Below are 25,628 nucleotides of genomic sequence, written 5' to 3' on the forward strand. Positions count from 1 at the left end.
TTTGAAATCATTAGATGTTATAATCATATTTTGAACTTGTTAGATACAAGAAGAGGTTGAAAGGCAAGTGTTTGACACATGAAACCTCACACACAATCGGCATCACCATGGCGGAGGACTACGAGTGCTATATGACGAGAGAAACCAGTGGAGTACGAAAAATGGTGAGAACGGAGTCGATGGCTAAGTGGCAGCAGGAGTGGGATGCAGCAGAGACGGTAGATGGACACACAGCCTAATACCGACTCTTTCGACCTGGGTGAACAGGAAGCATGGTGAAGTCAACTTCCGCTTGACGCAGTTCCTATCTGGTCATGGCTGCTTCAGGAAGTACCTACGTCGGTTTGGACACAACGTCACCCTTCTGTCCGGAGTGTGGGAATGTGGAAGAATCACCAGAGCACGTGGTCTTCGAATGTCCTAGATTTGATGTTGTGCGAGAGGATATGCTCGCCCTTAGCACGGAGAATGTCGTCGAAGAAATGTGTCGAGAGGAGGGCACCTTTATCGCCGTCAGCAGAGCAGTAATGCAGATCATGTCAGCGCTGCAGCGAAAATGGCGAGAAGACCAACTAGAAAGTAGTAATGTGCTCACACAAGTGCGAACTGAAAGCCGAAGCCGGGAGAACTCTCCGTCAGAGTAGGCTGAATCCACCACCGGGGATAACCGAGTAGAACGTGACGCTGGGAGCTAAATGGCTCACAAATTGGAGAGACGATCAGTGAACTGGAAGCGCCAATTAGCTGAGGTAAAGTGAGGTGCGTAATGCACGCCCCCCTCCGAAGTAATACGACAAATGGTTCCGGGGGAAAAGGACAAGGCGTCCAAGGAGGTTTTAGCAACAATCAATACGAAACTAACGATTTTAAATTGGCTCACTACTTGACTAGTCTATTGGTCCCAAGCAAACGATTAACGTATCCCATTCTAGTCGAAACTCTACTACTACACAATGTTTGTTTTGATTCGCTATGAAAGTTTGACAGATAAGATGAGGGGTTATTGGTTTTTCCTATTTTTCGAGGGGTGAATCGATTAGCTTGGGACCGAAGATAGTACCAGAGCTGAGCCAAAAAGTTGAGTGCGTTTCTTCGGGACCTACTAGTCTTAGAGTTACCTCTATGGTTTTAGTGCGGTAATAATCCCACACACCGAGTCACCGCGACTGTGCGCCCAGTCATAAAGCGGTGGCACGATGGCCTTTTGAAGGTTTCCTCCTTGCAAAAAAAACACACACACACACATAAATAGATCGATGTTTTGGACCACCCTAACACGGAAATTATCACCCTTATGGCGGAATGAAAAATACCAGTCTAATATTTTTTGATAAGGAAGAACTATACTAATTTTCACGAAATTCTGAGACTCACTAGAACTTTTTTCTATGGAATTGCTGTATATACATATAATGTTAATAAAATACTTCTTGTATTTGTAGCACAAACAAAAGTGAGGGAGCATTCATAAACACTTCAGGTATTGAATCATCAAATATTAAAGGGTGTCCACGATGAAATTGCCACACACAAAATTGATTCGCAAAATTCGAGTTTTCATCCGATTGCCATCAAATTTTCAGGGATTAAGAAATAACTATTAAACTTCATTTTACCATTTTACTCGTATTTTATTTACAGTCCATACGCAAATGCCCGCACCTTGGCCTTAACCCCGGCCATAAGATTCTGCACAACCTGTGAATCAACCGTTTTTTGCATGTAAACCCATACTTTCTTCAGTTCCTCGACTGTCTTCACTACCTTAGGTCGTTTAAGAAGGTGCTGCTTCATAATCGCCCAGTACTTCTCGATGGGGCGGAGCTCCGGAGTGTTGGGAGGGTTGAACATTTTCGGCACGAAATTGACCTTATTGTCCGCATACCACTTCCGCACGTCCTTGGAGTAGTGGCATGAGGTCAAATCCGGCCAGAAGATTGTTGGGACGTTGTGGGCCTTCAGGAGAGGAAGCAGCCGCTTCTGGAGGCACTCTTTTATGTACACCTGTCCGTTCATCGTGTCCTGGGTCACGAAAGGTGCACTCCGCTTCCCGCACGTGCAGATGGCTTGCCAAACCAGGAATTTCTTCGCAAATTTGGACATCTTCTGAGTGCGGACATGCTCCGGAACGCTGAACTTATCCTTGGCCGTGAAAAACAGGTTGCCGGGGATCTGTTTGAAGTCGGCCTTCACATATGTTTCGTCGTCCATGATGCAGCATTCAACTTTCGTCAGCATGTTGAGGTACAACTTCCTGGCACGGGTTTTGGCGGACTTGTTCTACTTCTCGTCGCGATTAGAGGCCTTTTGTACCTTGAACGTTCGAAGCCCAGCCTTAGTTTTGGCCTTCTGGACAAAACTTCGGCTTAGGTACAGCTTCTTAGCCACATCCCTAACGGAGGCGTTCGGATTTCGGTTGAAGGCCCCAACTACGCGGTTGTGATTTTTGGTGTTGTACGGAATACTTTTTCCTTCACTTCTGGGCTTCCGATCGGTGGTCAACCGTTCCTCGAACCGCTTAATCACTCGCGACACCGTGGAATTCGCGATTCCCAACGTTTTAGCGATGGAACGATGCGAGAGATCCTTGTTCTCGTGATGAATGCGCAAGATTTTATCACGCACAAGCTGTTCTTTCGACTCCATTTCCGCGAGTTTTGATCACAGGACTTTAAAACTTGCAGGATGTAAATAATGCACTATGAACTAAATCCACCCAAATTTTCATTAAATTCTACCCAACGGTTAAAAAGTTAGAGCAATTTCATCGTGGACACCCTTTATCACCTGCTAAATTTGTTTGTTATTTTTAGAAAAAAAATGTGGCATACATAGGTCAGCTTCGAGCTGCTGGCTGAGTCAGAATAAACATTAGCATACGATGGGGAAGCATGCGGTTGAATGTATGTTGAGTAATGGTCAACTCTGTATATTAAAAATCCACACTTTGTATGTCTAGAACTTTAACCTGCAGAAAGTGGACCATATTGTTAATTTATAATATTTGGTTGTATCGTTCAATGCCGAACTTTTGGTTGCTTGGGATCCCAGTCCCAATAATATTAAGGAATTTTATAGTCACATTGCTTACTCATCGTATGTTTTGTGAAACTTATCATCGCCGTCGTCGTCGGTGCCTGGTTTGAATGATATGAGAGACTCGATGGCCTTATAGCGACCGTTTTTGCTTCTTGAGCAGAACATCATGGGTTTAATGTCAGGCCTTTTCACATTCAAGTTTCGCTTTCTTTCTTACCATAAACACATTGGCCCTTATTACGACTGTCACTTCACAGTGAAAACGAAATGAAGTGACAGCGTGTTCCTCATGTTGAAATGATTGTCGTGTAAATCAAATTTGAATAACTAACATTGGTAATAAGAGCCATTTCTTTAATTCAGCGTAGCGTTTGGCAAAACGAACCCTGCTGCAAACCCAAGCCTTTTATCCAACATCCCAGTGAATTCAGTGCAGAGGATTTCTCGGCATCCAACAAAGCGAGTATCACTTAATTGGCCTGCATTCATACATGGCCGGTGCTGGATTGCCTATTATAAAGTTTGAATTTTTCCACATTGATGATGTATGCTAGTCCCACGGCAGTAGCAACCGCGTGCGGTCAAGCATGCTCGTGCTCATGTTCAATAAATATGGGAGGGAATAAGGAGGAGAGCACAGAGAAGCTTAACTCACTACTGAATATTTAATTATGGACTGATAATGATGAGACGGACCGAAAAGTTTTGGATCATCTGTGCTACCTTTGGAAGGAAAGTGGTTATATTTTTTTTTTAAATGCGGACTATGAAAAGGATTCTGTAAAGTTTCACCTTAACACATTTTCGCTAATGGCGTCCATTTGTCTATTTGTGTTTCATGTGCATTCCATGTCTGGTAGCTTCAAGTTTCAGCGGAGATTAAAATTCCATTAGATTCCTCTTTTTTAAGCAACCTAAAAGAATGCAAAAATGACTTGACTAACACTTCAGTCTCAAAAATCGATGACGTCTGCCCATTTATAAACATTTTTCTACGCTACAGAATTCGACAGAGAGTTGCCTTTTCGAATCTTGAGGTGGGTGTATGATGGTAGACTCCATCGTTGTTGCCAATCATGTGATTTTTCGCGCATCCACTTGAATTTGGTGGCGTTGTTGTTTGCGCGAACGATTGGCCCGGCCCGGCAGCAGTCGCAAAAATATTTTCCAATTGAGTCCGTTGGTGGAATGTAGGCCCGATAATCATGTACCATTTGCCTACAGGAATGTTAATTTCGGTGTGCTTAAGAAAAATGGAACTCTCACTGGCACTGGATAACAATGAAAATGATAGTGTTTTTGATGAACTACTTTTCTTTTTGTTTTTGGAGGTAGGTAAAGGGAAATTATTGCATTCTTTCGCATCTATTGAAATTGAGCATCACGGGGTAATGTTTTTGCAAAAAATAATATATTTGTTATTTTTTTCTGTACAGATTGAACCACCAATTTGAAGTGATATCATTCCTAGTTAATTTTAGCATATGAAACAAATCAAAAATCACCTAGTTAGAGTCTGTGTGTGATAGCCATTCTCATTTTCATTCTATGTAGCCCTTCTGCAGATAGTCAGGCGACTTATACACGAGGAACTACATTTGGAATCGAATACATATTGCAATATTTTGTCAATATTGTCTACGTAGGTGATAGATCAAAAACTAACCATATTTTACTTTGGATCTGTAGAATAGTGGTCTTAAATAATTTTTTTTTCTCTATGTTTTTTTGCTGATAATATTAAACGCAATATACAGAATTAAATAGTTTCTATCAAATAACAAAATATTGGCCATCCAGCACAAAAACATGCCTTTTACATGGTTCTCTGAAGCAATGTGTATATAGGATATATAACGTATTCGTCAATTCATATACCTATTATCGCCAGGAACGCGCTCACTCAAGAATTTAATTTAGTCCCCTTAAAGACAAATGGTAAAGGAATTGACGAAGACGTCATTTCCCTACCATGTTAATTTCAATATTAGGAGGATTAGAGCAATCCAAGCTTGATGGTACAAGCGAATAGAGCTTCATTGTTCAATGATATTATTTTTACGATATTCTAGTATCTAAACTGCTGTAGCATCTATGCGCTACTGTCCATATTGATCGATAGTGATAACAGGACAAGAATATACTCACATACTGAACTGCATCTTCCAGAAAATGTAAAGTGTGTCATGAAACTCTAACGTTCCACCAGTGTTTGAAAAAAAAAACAAACTAACATTAACACCGAAAGCTTCCATCCATGACCGTCATGCCAGCAGAAAACTACTTCTCGAAATACTTGGAACAATTTGGAAACCGTTTTGCGTCGTAGTCCGGATCCTTGGTCAATCGTTCCCGTATGCTGGCTTTCATGGTTTCACAGTAGGAGCTTTGCAGTGCGGCGTCGTCGGATATCGTGTTGGCCAGTTCGTCCAGACCATTTGAATTGCTGCTGCTGGCGCTGGCTGGATTGATGCCGGTGCTGTGGAAAGCTTGCCGAACGCCGTCCGAAATCAGCGAAGGAACATCAGAAGAGGGTTTCGTTTCTGCTATCAGCTTGCGTCGTTTCGAAGACATGCCCGAGATGTATGCATCTGAGTATGGACCCTGAGGGTTCTGAGGGAAAAAAGAAAAAAAAAAATGAACAGTTAGAAAATAGATACGCGGACGAGATTTATCAATGTTTGTAAATTTGGGCAATACTTGAATAATGGGTGTTCAATAAAAAATGAGAATGATTTCAGTGCCGTCCCGCGCTCTTGTGAGAGCATCGCGACTAAGTTGCGTCGTCCGGCTGACCAGGGCCCCTTCTCCAATATTGATTGACGTTTTTTTGAAGAATTAACATTATTTTTTAATAAAAAAAAAATACTGAATTCGTTGAAAAAAAAAAATTTGTACTAACTAATATGACTGAAAAAATCTCATTTTTTTATTGAACACCCGTTAGTAAATTCTCGCTAGTAAATTCTTCCGTTTTCCTTACAGGGCTTTGCATTGCAATGACTTGATAGGGTAAAGTGGAGCCATATGGAGCCACTCCAATGAAACTCGAATAGAATTCCAGTATTTTGACCAGAACATAATTCTTCCTACAATTTTGCAGAAGCTACGAGGGTCTATGCCAGAACAATTATACAAAACTGGTAAACTTAAAAAAAAGTCCAAAAGAAAACTTCTGGAGTAGCCCATTTGGAATAATGCAAGGCTGGTAGTGGATATGTGATATAATAGTACGTCAGGATTACTCAAGGAATCGTTGATCTTCTTACTTTACTTCAATTACGTGATTTTAGTTATCGAAGGTCCACGACTATCATATGCAAAGGATCTCAAATCTACTCACGGATCTGCTCGATCGAGGAATGTCAATTCCGCCGTCAGTTTGAAGCATTTGCTAGCTGGTGCCATTTGAACCGAATGACGGTGAATCCCGCGAAGTGTTCCTTTACTCGAAAGAAAGAACCAGCTCTCCGGGTCACCATTATTGGACGTGTGAGCCATGTAAAAGATCTAGGTGTCATCATGGACTCTCAATTTACATACAAGCAACAAATCTCGTACGCCGTAGACAAGTGGTCAAGGACATTGGGCTTTAACTTCAGAACAGCTAAGATTGTCTCCGACATCCAATGCATCAAGTCATTGTATTGCTCCATGGTACGTTCCATACTAGAATATTGTTCTATGGTTTGGAGTTCGAACTACAATAATGGTACTGAGAGAGTCAAGTTCGTTCAACACCGCTTTCTGCGTTACGCTTTGAGAATGCTACCATGGAGAGACCCGTTTCATTTGCCCAGCTCTGAAAGTCGCTGCATCGCAAAATGGAGCGTACACGTAAGTGGAACATTTTTTTAAACATTCTGAATAGATATATTTTTTAAATCTTGGGTAGTGGTTGAACAGATGTTTATTGATTTATCGTTTTAGTTTTGAACTTTATTGGAATAGCCTGTATAAAGTTAGATTTATTTTAGGAAAACGCACGATTTTCAACTTTTTACCTAGTGGACGAATTTTAGTAAAATTAGTAGAATATGAATGATCTTTATTATGACTAAAAATGAGCAAAATTTCAAAAAGCTTGGTTCATTATATTTCAAGACATTAAGGTTTCTCACGGAAAAGGCGTACAAATTGATAAATTTATGATGATTCAGCAGCCAGAAATTCAGAAACGTATATCTTTAAATTGTGCTTTTAAAGCTGTTTTTTTTCTCAAATTTAAGGACACCTGTACGCTTAATTTTGAGATACACTGTACTTCAAAAGCCCTGCTTGTTGCGGACACGTTACATGGCAGAATTGATTGCACCGCAATCTTGGAGCAAGTAAACATTAACCCCAAATGCTTCGTAACAATGTTATGCTGAGAATTCCGAGCAAAGTCCAGCATCAAAATGACAGCAAATTGAATCATAATTTGATTTCAGTTTACGCAATTGACAAATTTTATACCAAATTTTGTTTTCATTTTGCTGTACATTTACTCTTCAAAAATATGTTGCTGCGGGTTTGTTTACATTGCCTTAGCATAACATCAAATTGAGTACATGTTTTGTTATCAACAGGAAAAATTGATATCAAATTGAGTTTTCAGTTTGCTCTCACTGATAGCAGAAATAGTCTTCAATGTGATGTCACAGGAAGATTTTTCGCTCTCAATTTTGATATTTTAACCGTTAAAACGACCAAAACGACAGCAACCTGTGTAATCCTTATCAGCGAAATCACAACATCAAATTTAGATTTCCATTTGACTTCAGACTTTGCTCGGGATGCCACTACGTAGGACAAACTATGTAATCAACGGTGCAATAGGCGGAATGCAGCGAGTATTTAACCGAGTTTCATCAGTACTCGATTTCCACTTGCCTCGACAAACACTTCGGAGACGTTTCTCTTCATTCTCAGGTCGTGCAGTCGCTGTGGTTTTATCATACGGCGTATGGTTGCACCGTACGGCATATGGTGGAGTTGGATTGCAGTTTGTCTTTGACTAATTAGAAATCACCAGATTAATTTAACTTCTGAGATCCTGTCAAGTTAGACAAGCTCTCCAGAAACACGGAATATCTACGATATCCGGGAACTTGTGAGGTGGAGAGCTGCATTTCGCTTTCCGTTTATTTGCTTTTGTGCGGATCTTCCACTTCCTCAGAGAATGATGGGAGAAAAGGTGAGAGCACATATGCTGGAGAAATAACATGTTGAGTAATGAGTCTTTTTTTGAAAAGCTCCGCTATAAATGACGGATTGAATGGTTTAAACTTGTGATATTAGTGAGCGGATGAGCTGCGGTTCATCAACCGTTTTCTATACAAGAAGTACTCCAGACGTATGCAGACCAATCTCCGGCGTAATCCTGAACTATTCTGGACGTTTGTGAATACAAAAAGGAAAGAGGATGGGCGGCCGATTGAGATTCATCTAAGCGATAAAAAAAACCAACACTTCTTTAGAAAAATGTAACCTCCTGGCAGAGCATTTCAAGAGTGTTAACCCGAGCAAAGTCTGAGATCAAATTGAAATCTAAATTTGATGTTGTGATTTCGCTGATAATGATTACTCAGGTTGCTGTCGTTTTGGTCGTTTTAACGGTTAAAATATCAAAATTGAGAGCAAACAAATCTTTCTGTGACATCACATTGAAAACTATTTCTGCTATCAGTGAGAGCAAACTGAAAACTAAATTTGATATCCATTTTCCTGTTGATAACAAAACAAGTATTCAATTTGATGTTATGCTAAGGCAATGAAAACAAACCCACAACAACATATTTTTGAAGAACAAATTTACAGCAAAATGAAAACAAAATTTGGTATCAAATTTGTCAATTGCGTAAACTTAAATCAAATTATGATTTCAGTTTGATGTTGATATCAAAACTTGATTTCAATTTGCTGTCATTTTGATGCTGAACTTTGATCGAAGACATCGTTAAGCCAAGTTGCTGAAGGGATCAGAGATACTACCAGTGACGTGATATTTTCACGGTCACATTGGACCTCGTCGACTCTGCTATCCAGAAGCTGAAATTCTCGAACGCTGTTGGGCCTGACGGCATTCCATCGTCCATACTAAAAAGATGCTCAACAGAGCTTGCCTCTCCGCTTTCAAAGCTGTTCAATATTTCATTACAACTAGGTGTATTTCCTTCTCGTTGGTTCATGTTCCCGATTTTCATGAAAGGACACAAGCGAAATTGTGCAGAATTACCGAGGAATTACTTTGTGTCTGCTCGAAAGTATTCGAGATAATCATCAACGACACTTTATTTGCCAGCTGTAGAAACTACATTTCGACAGTGAGCATGCACGTAAACGCGATGATCGATTCTCTTAATCGATTTTCTCTTCAAATTGCTACAGCTAAGAGAAGCAATTTTCTGACATTTTTACAATACAGTGTTGTAACAGGCTGTATTGGCCTAGCTTGCAAATGCTCATTACACAAACTTTTTTTGCTTCTTACAAATTAAAATATTCATTATAGTATCTCATAGTTTCATAATTACGAAAAATAGCATTTTAGCTGTAATGAGCAATTACAAGCCTGGTATTGGCTATCAAAAGCAACAACCAACGTACCGAGAAATGTTAATCCAAGTAAGTTATTAACAAAAGAGAAAATCGACAAAGAGAATCGATCATCGCGTTTATGTCCTTATGCATGCTCACTGTTGATTTCTCCTGACCAACATGGTTTCCACCCCAAACGTTCGGTCTCAACAAACCTCGCTCCTTTCATTTCCCTATGCCTACGGAATATGGAGGCAGGAGCACAGGTGGCTCTCAACCGGGTTGAACATGCCATTCTACTTGCCAAACTCGCGAAGCTCGGCGTCTTTCAAGGACTCATCGTTGGTTTGCATCGTATCTTACCAATCGAGAGCTTTGGGTAAAAATCGTCTCTGATCAATCGGAAATATTTTTCAAACAATTCAGGCGTTCCTCAAGGCAGCAATTTGGAACCGCTACTACGAAATCGGTGTGATGCTTCCAACCGGCTGCCGGTCATTTTATGAAGACGATGTGAAAATGGACGTGATTGTGCGATGCTTCACTGATTGCTTGCGGTTGCAGCACCTGATAGTTTTGAAGAGTGCTCTAGGAATTTTATCACGTTGATTGTTAAAAAATGCAATATCCTTACTTTCCATCGCAAGCTAAAACTTATTGCATTCAATTATACGATCGTGGTGAGTTTCGGTATCCTACCTGCCTGACAGTTCTATATTGTGCTCTAGTGCGATCGATCTTGGAATTTGGTGTAGTGGTATAGTGTCCGTATGAATCTTCTCTTCTCTTCTTCGCATTTCAAGCTTATTACTTATCGCATATTAACTTAATGCGTGATCTCAACTTAGTGTTCTAGATGCACTTCCACGGTTATTAATTGAGAGCTTTCGATGCCTGGTACCATTTTTGCATTAGTATAATTGTGTGGCAAGTACAATAATACTCTATGTCCAGGGAAGTCGAGAAATTTTCCAACCCGAAAAATTGTTAGACTGGACCGGGAATCGTACCCAGCCTCCTCCAGAATGATCTTGCTTTGTAGCTGCGCCTTTACCAACTGAGCTAAGGAAGGACCAACCGTGCGTATGAAACAGTTTGGATAGCGAGGATTGAGTCTGTTCAGAGGAAATTCGTTCGTTATGCTCTTCGCCACCTTCCTTGGAATGATCCAACGAACCTTCCACCCTACGACGATCGTTGCCAATCGTTGAACCGTAAGCGTTAAGCATAACGGCTTCCCACAATGGTTACTTGATTCCATGGTAAGCGATATGCTGCCGTCGGACAGCGACTTTGAGGACAGACTTACATATAAACTCCAAATCCTCCACTTGAGTGACATCCCATGTTGAAGGTCATATGGGAAATGGATGTAATGTCGGTCTAAATGGCCCTAATTTTGCCCATACATCAATTCAGCCATCGACTAAATTTTCAATAGCGACCATAAATTCCATAAGTACAGTCCCAATGACGCGTTGATCTAGATAAAATTGATGAATAGCAGATTTTTGGCGATGGACCCAATATTAGATCCATAGGCCAACATTAGAGCAATTCCTCCTATATAAATATAATGCAATCGCAGTATACACCTCATAGAGATCTTTAACCTTCATAAACTTTCAACGAAATCATCATTGTAGAAAAAGGTGAGTTTGGTAGTAGTAGTACTTAAACCATGCATGGAAATAAGCTAATCTACCAGAACCGGAACGGATACTTGCGAATTACCCGGGGGAGAACCCCACCCATGTGAGTCTAGAATATCGCACGAACTGCCGAGTACAACGGGAAGGACAGTAGGTGTATAGACTAGGGGGTTGGTCCCTAGATACACCGACTTAGCGAAAGGCACAGTTTATGCATCGAACAATTACAAATACTAAAGCTACCGAGACTCAAAGATTTTTTTTTAATTTCCTGTCTTTAAAAAATGTCGAGAGCTTGAAAATTTTCCTAGATCATTTTTCGACATCTTAGGCAGTGATGGAAAAGTTCGCAAAAAAATCACTATGACTCACGATTTTTTCCCTTGGTGAACTTCGTGAAATATCGCGAACTTTTCCAACACTGATCTTAGACTTGGAAAACTTTCAAGATCGCGAAGTAAAATAGCCAGGATATTGGGCTCAGAATTTCTTTCGAAACCTCAGAAAATGTGTGATAGGTCGAGAACAATTTTGAGAACACATGAAAGGGAAAAAAACTACAAGGGACAGCCCTATGAGGTTGTACGCAATGGCGACGTAGGACTACGTGGTCATATATAATAAATATTATTAGTTAACTGCAGCAGGAGCTTGTGTTTTGAGTAGGAATAGGAATTTGAGTGGGGTTCTCTCTGTTTATACTCTTTAGTATGACGCGCTTGGCATAGATGACCCACAGCGACTCTCACGAAGAGCTACTGATTCCGATCAATAGCGATGCGTCTTCTTCCTCCTTCTATGGATGCTCATGTGGGCTGCAGTTCGCTGCTTGCAGGCAGCTTTTCGTTGTGTACTGGAGAACAATGTTCAACGCCACGTGCCGAAAGCACTGCTGCTGCTGGTGATGCCGACGACCGGACATCACCACACACGATAATTGGAACTGAATCCGATCAACGGTTGAGGTCAGCCTTGATCGCTAGCTGCTTGCGGGGAGCCTTTCGTTTTGTACCGGAGAACACCACCACTCACCACGCGGTGATTGAATAAACATCGTTTGGTGAGATCGGATGGAATTCAACTTTGAAATCTGTGTTAGGGAAAACGCTTTTCGCAGGCAATCGGTGATTATTTTAATTATCATAGCAACAGTAGCATGTTCGTGCATTTTTCAATTATGAAATTTTGAAAAATGATAAAGTCTAAAATTTCACAGATGCGTAGGAATATTTCTCATTGATTGGTGATAAAATTATTGAAATTGGTCCAGGGGTAGCTGAGTTATTAACGTTCAAAATCTTTCATAATTTTGTTACATGTTTTTTTCGTGTGTACTCCCATATAGAAATCACAGACGTAGTCCTACGTAAAAATGAAATGTTATAATCTTTTTCTACCACAAATGTGTTAACAAATCAATCTGTGATTTGATATGATTTTTTAAAGGCAAATTATTTACTCTCAACATTAATGGTTTGAAAGTAACTTTAGTGACTAGTGACTTTTCAGTGACTGACTTGAAAATAGTGACCTACTACCAGCTCTGCATAATGCCTAATGACATAGGTGCGGGAAATTACGGTACTTTACCCCCAGTCCAGTCCCAAAAGCTACACCCTTACCTGTCGCCGCTGTCGAGCAATATCACGCGTGATCACCGGTAACCATGTGGATGGTAGGTGCGTATGCCACGGTTCAGAACCGACCACCACCGACGGAAGTTCCTCTTCGCCGTCTTTTTTCGTCAGCGGTGGTGGAACCTGAGGATCGACCACCGCCACCGGTATCGTCATTGTAACGTCTTCGTTGTTGTCCGCACCGGAAGCGGTAACTTGCGCTGTCGGTGCTGCTGGCGCAGATGCTGATACGGGGGCGGCGGAAATCACAATCGCAGCACACTGATCCAAGTTAACGATCGGTGGTTCGATGGAAATTGAAATTTCCGCTATGTCCGATACCAGTTCGGGTGTAGTCGAGGATTCTGCATCATCCACTTCCATGGGCTGTAATAAGCTGGGGATTAAAATTTTAAAAACTAAAATGCGCTCAAACGGATGACTTACACTAGGGGCACGATTAGTTGTGCTGGTTTGGCTGTGTTCAGGTGCATGCCGGCGAATGACCAAAAATTCCTGAATGTCTTGCTGATCGTGATTACTGGACCGTTCCAGTTGTCGATGAATGGCGGGTAGGAACAGTTGTAGCAATTCCGGATTAACACTGGCGCCTTCCTGCGTACTGAAAATTGCCATGTTTAGCAGTTCTCTGGAGAAGGATTGGGCATTGCTCTGTCCGATTCCAGTAACCAGGATCATAAAGAACCGACGAACGAATGTGATTAGGAAACGAAGCAAACGAACACCAAATTGCTGAGAGTTGTCCTCGCGTATCAGGTTGATACAGAAAGGAATCGAATTACGGATTAGGTTCTCGATCGAGGCTCGTGTATCGTAGTCCGGAAGATCATAGTTAGACACGCGCGACAGAACCGGAACGAGACGTTGTATCAGCTGATTGATAGCCTAGAGATGGACGAAATATTAGTTGAAGACCCAGAAGAAGAAAGGTGACAGAGCAAACTTACATCTTGCATAGTGGAATCGCTGATGGCCTGGCCACTGAACAGATTATCCACGACATACACTTGGAGTGAATCGCGTACACGGTTCAGTGTGTTTGGATTGGGAACAATCTGCTCAAAGTCGCCCAATGTAAACTGACTACCGAAAAGATTGAATGGTAGCGATGAGAGGGATTCCGGTGGAGCTGTTGAAAGGATTTTATCGTTAATAATGACTTCTATCAAGTCTGGAAATGTATTAATAACTCACGCGCACTGGGTTGACTAGTAGCTACCGTTGGAGTGGCTCCACTGTTGCTATTGTTGCTACCGGCGTTGTTGGCAGAAGCAGCATTTCGAGTAGAGGCCGTTTCCGTAGAAGCCCGGTCTGTGTTTTCGCGGATGTGATGACTGTTACATGGGAGGAATCTGCCAACAGAAAATGAATAGTTGTTACACATACATAAACAAAGAAATCCGACGAACAAACCTGTCAAACGAGGACAGCATATTGGCCGGGATGGGCCGCACATTCCGGATATGTGCCGGCGGGATGCTGTGAACGTGAGGTCTGGAGGTGGAACGGGTTTGGGTGGAGGTCGTCGGGAGCGTGACGGTGGCAAAACGAGACTGAGATCCATTATCGTTGCTACCGCTGTTGGTATTGGTAGAAGTGTTGTTCGTCATTGTAGGATTGGCCTGTGGACCACCACCGTTGCTGGTTGTAGTGCCACCGGTTCCAGGGGTGCTGGCCGCCGAAGATCCAGGTGGATTTCCACCAGCGTTGATTTGCACGTGGATATCGGCATTCATTGGAGCGGCATTGACGACGGCTTGGATCAAACGTGCCACCTGCATTTGAGCGTTGTTGGCTGAAAAAGGGTAGGAAATAGTTGTTGTACAGTTAGGAATTATTGTTAGCAACACAGTTGAAGATGCAGGAGTAGAACATTATTGTAGTGTTCATTATCCGTTTAACGCGAAATCGAAATGGAATGCGATGATACGAACAAGAACCGAATGTATATCATTTGACGAATGAAATAAAGAGTTGTTGTTTATCTATCGAGGGAAACACTAGTCTTTTACTTTAGCTCCCTATCACGAAATACAATAGCTATGTGTTAGTTATACAGCGCTTAATAGGGTTTAAATTGACTAGTCGGGACTCATAATAAATCATAGGTAATATTATGATGTTAATATGCTATGGGGAGTTAATCACATCTCATTGTGACATTCGAGGCAAGGAACACAATCATTTTCAACATATGTACATTTTCAACACTTGTTTTCAAGCTCTGTCATGTAATGCTTGAAGCCTACTTTTGAACCCTTAATTTAATTTTAGTTTAATTTTTTTTTCTAGTGCGAATATTAAAAAATTTTAGACTACCTCAAAATTTCATCAATGTTATAAGATTTTTAAATCAGAAAATAAGGTCTATCAGTAGTTTCTTACAACTTATCGTTAAATTTTCCTTTAGCGGTTGTATAAATGGTCATTGGTTTCTTATATGACACGATGTTTTTTAATCTTCAATAAACATTTAAGTTTTTTTTAATAAAATATTACTTAAGTCCATTCGGGGTAATATGAGCGCCACTGGTATTTCAAACATTTTCTAATTAAATTCTTCAATTTTGCATTATTCCTTTTATAAATATGACTGTATTTTATGAAATCACGTTTTGAAGCAGCTGCTTTGGTAAAAAATCAGTCTTTCACAAAACTGAAAAAAATATAGCTTTAACTAGGCATTATTTCTTAAATTTGATTTATTCTACAAAAAATTGTTTCTTTTGAATCATTTTATGCTAAAACTGTTCATTGTTGACCCCTCATAAAGCCTCAAGAGAACAGAATATTTTTACCGGTCCTTTACAAGGGCTGAAATTTTTAAAGTTTACACTCACTGGGGCAATAAAATCTTAAGAATTCCATTAATAAGGTATGAACCTGGACAATTTTGATTTCATAAGATACTTATGAATTCCATAGGCATGCGATATGGCACGACTTATTAATGTTTATCGTAATACATGAGGTACTATGAGAGGTTCTTATACTTCTTTAACATACCATAATCCCAAACGTTAATAGATGTGGGAACAAATCACGGAATCAACCCTCTGGACGCTCAGGAATCGATTCCGATCTGCTACATTCTACACGCAGAGAAAATTGACCTTATTGAACCAAAAAAAAATATTATTGGAATATTTTGCAATGTCAAATATAACTTTTTTTGAATTCAATATTTATTTTATTTGTAGCTTCAAAAATGTTTTTTGTTGTTTTCATTGCAAATTCTGAAAACAAATATATTGTAGATTCAATAAAATATATTTTTGTCTTCAAATATTATTTTAACTACTTTTTAAAAATATATTGTAAATTTAAAAGCAAAACTTTTCCAAAACATACACAGGCTCATTTTGTCAATGTATGTGTGTGTGTTTTCAATGCCTGTGCATGCTCGGCTTCCCAGTCTCGTCGGAAGAAGTTCTTTTTGAACAAGTTGCTTTCTTTGTAAGGAATTCAGTATTTGCATTTTAATACGTGTTTTAACGATTTTTTTTCCCCAATTCCAGCAAATCAATACACCGTGGAAACGTTGCCCGTTTCGAAAAGCAAACTATTAATTTACATACCGTTAATGAGAGGTCATAATTTCGGTATTTTTTGTATAATTGATAAACCTATTGAATTACTATTTGTACCGTTTGTTAATAAATAGAAAATGAAACCAAAAACAATTTTTAAATATATTGAAAATTATTTCTCGAATAGAAAAACTGCTAAAATTAAAAATTAAAATATTTATGCCAAACCAATTTTATTTTTAAATTATTAAAAACAATTTGTTATTTGCAGCAATTTTTTTTTATTTGAATAAAAAAAAGTTATTGTTGGTAGCAACTTATTTTTTTTTATCAAAAAAAGATTTTGTCTGTTGGAAAATAAATATTGTAAATTCAACAAAATATATTTTTAATTGCGTTTTTGACAGATTTTGAAAACAACAATATTTTATGTCCGAACAATAAAGATTTATTGTTGAATTCAATAAAAAAAGTTATTAGCCGGGGAATGATAATTTTTGTTGTTGTTTTTAATACATAATATCATTGAAATTGAAAAAACTTTTTTCTGCGTGTATATTACTTTTTTTAAGTTTCATAAGCTAACTAATGAATTCTATTTCATACACCAAATTATGATTTTCATAAGAAATCCTATTGTCAAAATTTCATAAGACGTTCCTTTGCCTGTAAAGTGGTGTAAAGTACCACCGAGGGGTTCTTAAATGCCGATTTTCGCCAATGATATCATTGTACTTGTAATGCACTTGAATTCTTCACTCAACCTCCAACTATTTTGGCATTTCTCGGGGAAGTGGTAAGAATATGAAATGAGCCAAAATCCATCATGCGAAAGCAGATGCAAATCCAATTAGGTCTTTAATTTTGAAAAAAAATATACCACTGAAAGGGCTTTGTTCTCTAAGCACAACGTTATTTTTGTCGATCCCATTTACTTCCGTCACAAATTTTAAATCAAGATGAAAAACAAAATAATCACTTCACTGTTTGGCACAAATCTAACAAATTGACAGCGCACTCCCATACAAAGACCCATTGAGGGGTGCAAATATGGTGATTTTTGCTATTGTAATCACACTTAGTTAACACTCCGAACACGATGTCTCCGGTAAAATGTGTAACGGCAGCAGCATTGCTCAGCAGTTCATCGATAAATTTTATATCTATTGATACCAGCGGCGCCGGTGGTGTAGTGGTAAGCGTGATTACCTCTCACCCCAGCAGGCCTGGGTTCAATCCCAGTCGGCGCCGCCGGGATGTTCTGAGGCATAACATCTCTGATCACGTCTTCCTTCGGAAGGGAAGTAAAGCCGTTGGTCCCCGGTTCATGAGTTGATGGGTCGATAGGTAGGGTCCAGGTGTGGGAAGCTGCCTTCCTGGCGTCGGTAGCATTGGTGCTCAGCACGGAAAACAAATCAAGGAAAACAATATCTATTGATACCGAATAAATCTTTAAAGTCTGTAGTTTTCAAACATTGCAAGTTTGCCGTTACACGTTTTACCGGAGGCATCGTGTTCGGAATGTTAAAATGATGAAATTTTGGATTTTGGTACCATTTTTAATGCAGATTACGAATATGTAGGTACTTCAATGCCCCTAAACAACCCAATTAGAAGATTATCGGTCAGGTGAAGCGCCCAGAACCCAATTGGGTTGTTTAGGCGTATTTAGGTAAGTACATATTCGTATTCTGCATTAGAAATGGAATAGTCAATTTTGGTGCACTGAACCTATTTTAAGTAAGTGCGATTACATCAGCAACAAATCGCCATCTTAGCATCCCTCGGTGAGACTTTGTATAAGAGCGAGCTGTCAACTAGTAGATTTAGTGCCAAAAATTACAAATTTAAATCTTGATTTAAAAATCGAGATGAATGTCTATGGGATCAATAAACATATCGTTCTGCTCAGAAAAAGAAGCTCTTCCAGATGATGTATTAAAAGCGGTATATTTTTCGAAATTAAACAACCCAATTGGCCTAACTTGGACACATTGCATGTGAAATAGGCAGTCTCAACCAGATATCCTTTGGCACTTGTCACCGGTAGGTGGATTAATCAGTTTTTTTTTTTATAAATTTAAATATTTTGGTTCCAACATATCATTAGGGCGAAACTGCTTTTGTAAACAATGACTTCAAGCGCCCATTTTTAACAAATTAATAATGCCAACATCTACCTGACGGTGTCGCTACTTTGCATGTATGAGCTTTTATTCGCGAGAAATCAACGGCTAAAGCCAATGTTTACAAAAGTAACTTCGCACTTTTAAAATGTTGACACCTATTTATTTTCTTAAAGTTTTTTTTTGACTATTAGACTATTGCGACCTTTTCAAAGTCATTGTAGCGTTTTCAAAAGCTTTAGAGGAAACAGTCCTATTGTTGCGATACGTTAGAAGCGTTAGGAGCCTATTGTTGTGTATGGAGACCTCCATAAACAACATTAGGCTTCAAACGCTTCTAACGTTCCGCAACAATAGGACTGTTTCCCCTACCTACTATTTTGAATCTTGTTTAAGTTTTGAGAGTTTGTGCACTCCACTGTAAATTCAGTGCTAACATTTGAAAACGGCACAAAAGCCATTTGTAAACAAATGGTTTGTGGGCCCTTTACTCACTACTTGAAGTACACCCACGCGACACAACAGAAACATCGGGTAGGGGAAATTTTCCCCTTCCTGACGATGCTGTTGGTTTGCGTGGGCGTTCTTCGGGTAGCGAGTAAAGGGCCCACAAACCATTTGTTTACAAATGGCTTTTGCGCCGTTTTCAAATGTTAGCACTGAAATAACCGAGCAGCAAAACTCATAAGCAGAAACGATTGCAAGCGGTTAATTAATCTGGATGCGATCCCCGAGTCTCCCGAAAGCATATTAAAACTAACAGTATGGTAAGACGAACGCTAAGCCAAGCCGACGAGTAACAGAAAGCTATAAATAGGTATAAGGAAAGTAAACAAAACAACACGAAAAACGCAACACTACTCAGCGAATGGAACAAGAACTGAAAAACATACAGTTCGATAATCGTTCAGGGGAACTCGAGCTAGTCGAGTCGGACTCACTGGTCGTCCGGGAGTTGGTAGTCGAGGATGATGGGGAAGCTGTCTGCTGTTGTTGTTGTTGTTGTTCGTCATTCATCGTACTATTGCTGGCAGCACCACTCCTATTGGCACTGGAAGCGCTGCTGCTGCGAGGGGCTCTCCCAGCGGAACCGTCTACATTAAAGAGTAAAACAATAATAGCAAAACAATGAGAAACGAAGGAAAGAAATGTGGTTTTGCGTCGGAATCCCTTACCTCTTGCTGGCGGTGCTCCCATCGTCTCAACGATATTCTGCATACGTCTAACGGTCGCATTGTCGAATAGTGGAATATAGACACGAGTAACAACATCGTCCGGGAGGTTGTTAGCACTTCTACCGGATTGACCTTGTTGTTGATTTTGGCTCTGTGTTGCCGATGTACCCGTCCCAGCTGTACTGGCAGCCGTAGCTGGGGTGGATCCAGTACCCGAGGTTGGTCCAGTAGCTCCCGTCGCTCTATTTTGCTGGACAACCGGTTCCAGCAATGGTACGGTAATCGGTCCATTGGGTGCAGACCCGGGTAATCCAGGAATTGACAGGTTGATAATCTGAGCGTTGATGTTGTTGTTGCCCATGTCAGGGTTGTTGTTATTGTTGGTTGCGCGGAGCAGGTTAGCAAGGTTGATGTTGTTCTGAAAAGAGAGAAGGGCGATTAGTAAGTAAAATTGCACAAAGTAGAGAAGCTTGTTCTGTAACTCACGGGAACAGCAGCAATGCCAGAACTTACGAAAGCTGACTGCTCGACCAGAATCGGCCGACAGCACAGATGACGAGGTGCAGCAGTTTGCAGATCCAGCATCAAATCGCTGATTGCATGCTGGGCATGGGACATGTAGTGCAACGCTTCCGAGATGCGATCAAAGACACGTTGAGCACTTTCGCGACCGGTGGTGTCCTGTAAGGGAAAACGTCTTTAAGATACTCAAAGGAAGTATTTCGATCAATCCTACCGATTCCTCAAATGTGGGATCATTTTGCAGTATTTCAAAGTACTGCTGCAAGAAAGGCTCCATCCGACGCTGAACACCGCGTATCTGTTGAACCACCTCGGCCAGTGTCTGCGTACTGGTGGTTTGATTGCGTGAGGATCCAGGACGAGCCTGTCGTCTGGAATCAGCACTTGATTCCGAAGTGCTTGAAGAAGTGGATGAGCCTCCAGAGGAAGCTCCGGAACTCTCCTGGGCCGGTGTAGCCGTAGCACTCGTATTCGGTGGTGTAATGATTGCCGAGTCTGGAATCGTACCAAATACCTGTACAGATGGATTCAGCGTATCCTGCTGTTGTACGGTAACGTTGGAAATGCCGTTCTGACGGAAAGCAGCCGAAACTGCCCCCTGGAACGCTTGGACAAAGTTCTGCATCTGATTATGAGGAATGTCTACGTCACCGACGGCGCTGATGCCGACTTCGAAGACGGTGGACTCCATGGTTTGCTGGGAAAGAATGTCCATGGCGGTGTTGTTTAGGCCTCTTTCCGGTGCCTCCAAGTAGCTGATGATGTTGTCAGCACACTGTAGCATGTGTCGAGCAACAGTGATACGATTCATGCACAGCGTTGATGATGGGCTAACGGTTGGGATTTGCGGAGGAGTCTAGAATGAAGAATAAATTCTGCATTAGTCGACCAATGCACCTGTCAGCGATCAGGTACTCACGGTGGCGTTTACATTCAGCGGAATTGAAGTCATCGAACCAAAGTACATGGTATTGAAATCGTCCAGACCGCGGAATATCTGCGGTCGAGCAGCGTTGTCACTGCTGCGGGATCGCCTAGCCGAGGCACGGGCTCCGTCGTCTCCCAAGCTGGAACCTCCACCGCTGGTGCTGCTACCCCGAGCCGACGGAGGAGCTCTTTGAACCAGATGGACCACTTTCCCGTTGACATCGTACTCTTTGAGAGCCTTGTCTTCACTCAACACTCGACCGCAGTAGATCAAACGCTGCATGTCCACTGCAACGTTGATTTTCTCTGCGATCTGTTCCTTGAACTGGCGAACGGTAATCTAAAAGAAGGTAAAAGCCGATTAATTGCAATGGCATGACAAGTGGGAATAGTAGTTTTAGAGCAAATGGGAGAACCCAGTTTGGCATAGCTGCCGTCATGTTCACTGCGGTTGTGTGAGTGTGTTTATGCTTACGTAAAATGAGTTTACGTGTTTTAAAGTTTCAAAATATTTATTTTTTTCAAGCCAGATTTATCACAGGATTTCATTGGGAGATATTCAAAGACATTCATTCTCCGACTATGTTTCAAATTACTCTAAAAATTATGCAAAGAAAACTCTTGAAAATCGTTCTGCAATTCACTTCGAACTTCTTTTAATTGTAGCACAATTACCTTTAAATTCCCTTCAGTATTCTTCTGTTTCTTTGGAAATTTTCCTCAGCATTTTCTTAGTATTCCTACAAAAATGCCATCGAATTATTCCTTAATTTTCTTTTAAAATCTGCTCAGTAATTTCACAAAATATGGTTCAGAATTCCCATAGTATTCCAATTTTAATTTCCATGAAATTCTCATAGGAATTGCATTGGAATACTCCATGGAATTCCTTTCAGGCTCTCCTAAGAATTCCCTTGGAAATCTTTACAGAATTCCATTGAAATACACCTTAAGTTTAATTTGGATATATCCTCAGGACTTCCATCGAATTATCTTCTCAGAATTCCCTTAGAATTATTCTCACAAATGCTTAGTAATTATGCTTAAATAATCCTTTGAAATTCTACTTAGAATTAAATTGAAACTTTTCTCATTTGAACTCTTCAAGCAAATGACCTTGAAAATTTTCTTAGATACATTATATTGATATCAATTTGTTTTCAATACTGAGATCTTGGGAAACATTTCAAAATCCGAATCTGAGTTCCAGAATCTTGAAAACTTCTTCAAGCTTGGATTATTTTTTAAGGCCGAAGAATTAAAAAAAATGACATATCGAGTTATAGAATCAAAATAACATTACATAGAACATCGACCAAAGGAGGTATCGACTTATGGAGAGTATGATACATGGAGGGACCACCGAATGCATCGAGTTATGAAGAATTGATTGTATTTGGCTTTATTTGAAAACCGCCATACAATAATAAGTTAAGTTAAGTTTTCTTTAGTAGGAAGGCTTTCAGCCTGAGGCTGGTTCGCCTCCGGCAACATACAATAATAATAATATTTGTGTCGATTTCAGAGGTTGCATTACAAGATTTCATTTACTGACATTTTCCAAAGATCAAAATCTGCAGTAGACAGTGAAAACCGATATTGCATCTGAATGGTCATGATCAAGTGTTTTGTAAGTGAAACCGTCAGAGTTTAAATAACATTAAAAAAATTATTTAAAAAAATATGCTAAACATTATTTTCTTGGGCAAAATAGAAAACAGTTTTTGTCACATCCTAAATATCACTTCAAAATCACGTAAACATTACGTGAAAATCCAGTACAATTATAGTGGAAATCACTGAGCGTAAACATAAGATAAACATTATTTTTCAGTAAATATAATTTCAAAATCAATTAAACATTACATGATACTCCCTTCCAACTAGTGGAAATCACGTTATATTTACCTTACTGTTACAGTAAGTATAACGTGATTTCCACTTAAGGGATTAAAGGGATTTTTGGCTACTTGGTATTAACATGAATGTTACGTGGAAAGTAGTATGGACGAAAGTTACCTATGTTTTCGGAGTGTACATAAACATTATTACATTTTAATATGGTATAGTTTCCAATTCAATTTTCCCAAAGCTTCTAGAACTATCTCGAAGCACCATTTATTGGTTTGTTTTGATTCATTTTATATACATGAACAACATTATTTAAGCAAACGTGTACTTACATCATCTTCCACACTGAAGTCATGATTCTGGGAATCCAACGTCTTCACTTTGAGGTTTATCATGTTGGCGAGCTGGAAACAATCGGTAATAAACAGAAGACCAATAATAATTCAAGATTAACAATGTTTTGGCATCCTCTCTTCATCAGTCAGTCGGTCGGCACACGAACGCCATCTTTTTTCTTCATTCGTGACAAATTTCTAACCTAGCAATCTCTTCAATGGATTTTCACCACAAACCATAAAAAAATTGTGCAAATTTTGCACAACAACCGCTGTATTACCTTGCAACGCCTGCAGTTGTGAATTTAAACAATATTTTTTTTACACTGATCCAATCCTTTCAAATCTTCCGGACAGCAAACAACACCTAGTATTATTATTCCTTCTCCAACCAATCAGCACTAATATCGATCACTTTCGATGACGACCATTCCAGCAGTGGGCAAGACACCAGAAAAAAAATATTTCACCGTTCGATGAAAATGCACGTTTGCGCAACAGTGCACCAAATAATGGAAATCTAATACTATCAGCACACCTTCCGTAGCAAGCCGTAGACCACTTTTTCGCACCGATTCCGGGAATATTTGCACGAAAAACCTAAAAATCCGAACGGCTGAAAATCCTTTTGATCTGGCACTGCTACTTCGTCGTCTTTTCGCACAAACTGCTGTTTCTTCCCTCGGACTTATTTCGTTCTTTTTCTTTTACGCTCGCTGGATGTCAGTTTTGTGGGAAAGGTGCGTTGCAAAACAGATCGATGTGAAATAAGACCGACGAAAAGAAGGGAGACTCTCATCTAGTTCGACGCAGCTAGATCGAGTTCGACTGGACACTGGGAAAATAATGGACAAATCAGTGTCAACATTTCAAAGGGGCGTAATTGCTTTTGTATACATTGGCTTTAACCGTCGATTTCTCGCGAATCAAAGCTCACCCCTCTACTCTACTTGTTGGTTTCATTAATTTTCATGTGTGAGCTTTTATTCGCGAGAAATCGACGGCTAAAGCCATTGTTCACAAAAGCAATTACGCCCCTTTGAAATGTTGACACTGAAATAATTACTATAGACTATAGTCGCTATATTCATAGTCTGGCGGATAGAATATCGAGAACCAATTGAGCTGTCAAATAGCGGAACCAATCGAGCAAATCACGACCAACAACAGAAAAGAGCACATCAGCTGTTGCGAACAAAATTACGGAAACCGTTTTCTCGTGACTCAAGGCTCGCCTACACAAACTAACACCATCTTTAGGTTGTGGAAAGTTTCCCCTATCAGATGATGCTGGTAATTTATCTTCTATTGGCGATGAAAGAATAATCAACATTTTGTTTATAAAAGTTGATAGTACCTTTTCAATTGTGGGTCTACAATATATTGAATTGGTTCCGCTTTTTGCTAGATCGAAATTCTATCCGCCAGACTATGAATATAGCGACTATACTATAGACGAGTGCACGGATGGATTTGAGTTCACTCACTCGACAAAAAGTGACACAACAGCGGGGCCCTGCTTACTAAAAATGAACACATATTTGTTCATTTCTAGTAAACAGGGCCCCGCTGTTGTGTCACTTTTTGTCGAGTGAGTGAACTCAAATCCATCCTTGCACTCGTCTATATGGGCTCTTTTGATGCTATGTCAATTATACAAGGTCTGGCCTAACCGGCTTATTGGTATTAGTGAAATGTGGAAATGTTTAGTGGTGTTCGTATTTCATCGCAATGTTTATCTTTTTACACGAAACAGCTGTTTTCTGTGACGACACGTAGTATGGAATGTTGTGCTGCCGTGACATCGTCATTCGCTTGCTCAGCAATGTTTACAACATTTTTGCTTCTAACACCAGCAAGCTGCCTGTTGTTCCAGACCTTGTATGATTGACATCGCTTTTGGTGGACCACCAATGTAGACCCGCAACCAGCGACCTGTTGTAATTACGGAATTCGGTTTTCTTGGGCAGCGCTGGGTTTACACTTCAAATGCTGCTTTAAATTTTCGGAATTTTCATAAAAATAAAACCAGTTTTGTCAAAGAAATGTTTGAAATATATTTATTTAATTTGTTTTAGTGAATAAAAACTTCCGTAACTTTGAACTGACTTTGAAGTAATTCCCAACAAACATTAGAAGCATAATATGAGCTTATTCAGGCAAAAATATGCTTCTTCAGCTAATAAATGGCTTAGTCAACCTTTAAGCAGCACAAATTGTTTTGTTGGGTTCTTATTCAAATGGTTTTTAAAATGCCTTTGCAAGCCAGAAACATAACCTTGTACACTAAAAGAATTTCACACATTTTTATT

The 25,628-nt window shown here is 40.0% G+C and overlaps 1 protein-coding gene across 4 annotated transcripts; it reads right to left on the bottom strand.

Annotated features, from left to right (window-relative positions):
- Positions 1-4,560: 4,560 nt before the first annotated feature.
- On the bottom strand, positions 4,561-23,985 carry LOC135711655 (large proline-rich protein bag6). Of its 4 annotated transcripts, XM_065234527.1 has the most exons (13): positions 23,598-23,985; positions 23,314-23,385; positions 21,123-21,470; positions 20,418-21,059; positions 20,168-20,362; positions 19,682-20,099; positions 19,400-19,600; positions 14,264-14,645; positions 14,045-14,202; positions 13,798-13,979; positions 13,277-13,735; positions 12,836-13,216; positions 4,561-5,652 (listed from the first exon to the last, which is right to left on the bottom strand). In XM_065234527.1, exons 2-13 carry the CDS (start codon positions 23,374-23,376, stop codon positions 5,320-5,322), a joined length of 3,762 nt encoding a protein of 1,253 aa, XP_065090599.1. In that variant the 5' UTR covers positions 23,377-23,385; positions 23,598-23,985; the 3' UTR covers positions 4,561-5,319. The 4 variants fall into 4 exon arrangements, with proteins under 4 accessions (XP_065090599.1, XP_065090600.1, XP_065090601.1 ...); XM_065234528.1 differs by lacking the exon at positions 23,598-23,985 and having other exon boundaries at positions 20,195-20,362; positions 23,314-23,427; XM_065234529.1 differs by lacking the exon at positions 23,598-23,985 and having other exon boundaries at positions 19,448-19,600; positions 23,314-23,427.
- Between the last annotated feature and the right edge of the window lie 1,643 nt (positions 23,986-25,628).

This window comes from Ochlerotatus camptorhynchus, unplaced genomic scaffold (genome assembly GCF_037179485.1).
Source record: "Ochlerotatus camptorhynchus isolate MF236.1 unplaced genomic scaffold, CSIRO-AGI_Acam_v1.1 ptg000434l, whole genome shotgun sequence".
Classification (NCBI taxonomy): Eukaryota; Metazoa; Arthropoda; class Insecta; order Diptera; family Culicidae; genus Ochlerotatus; species Ochlerotatus camptorhynchus.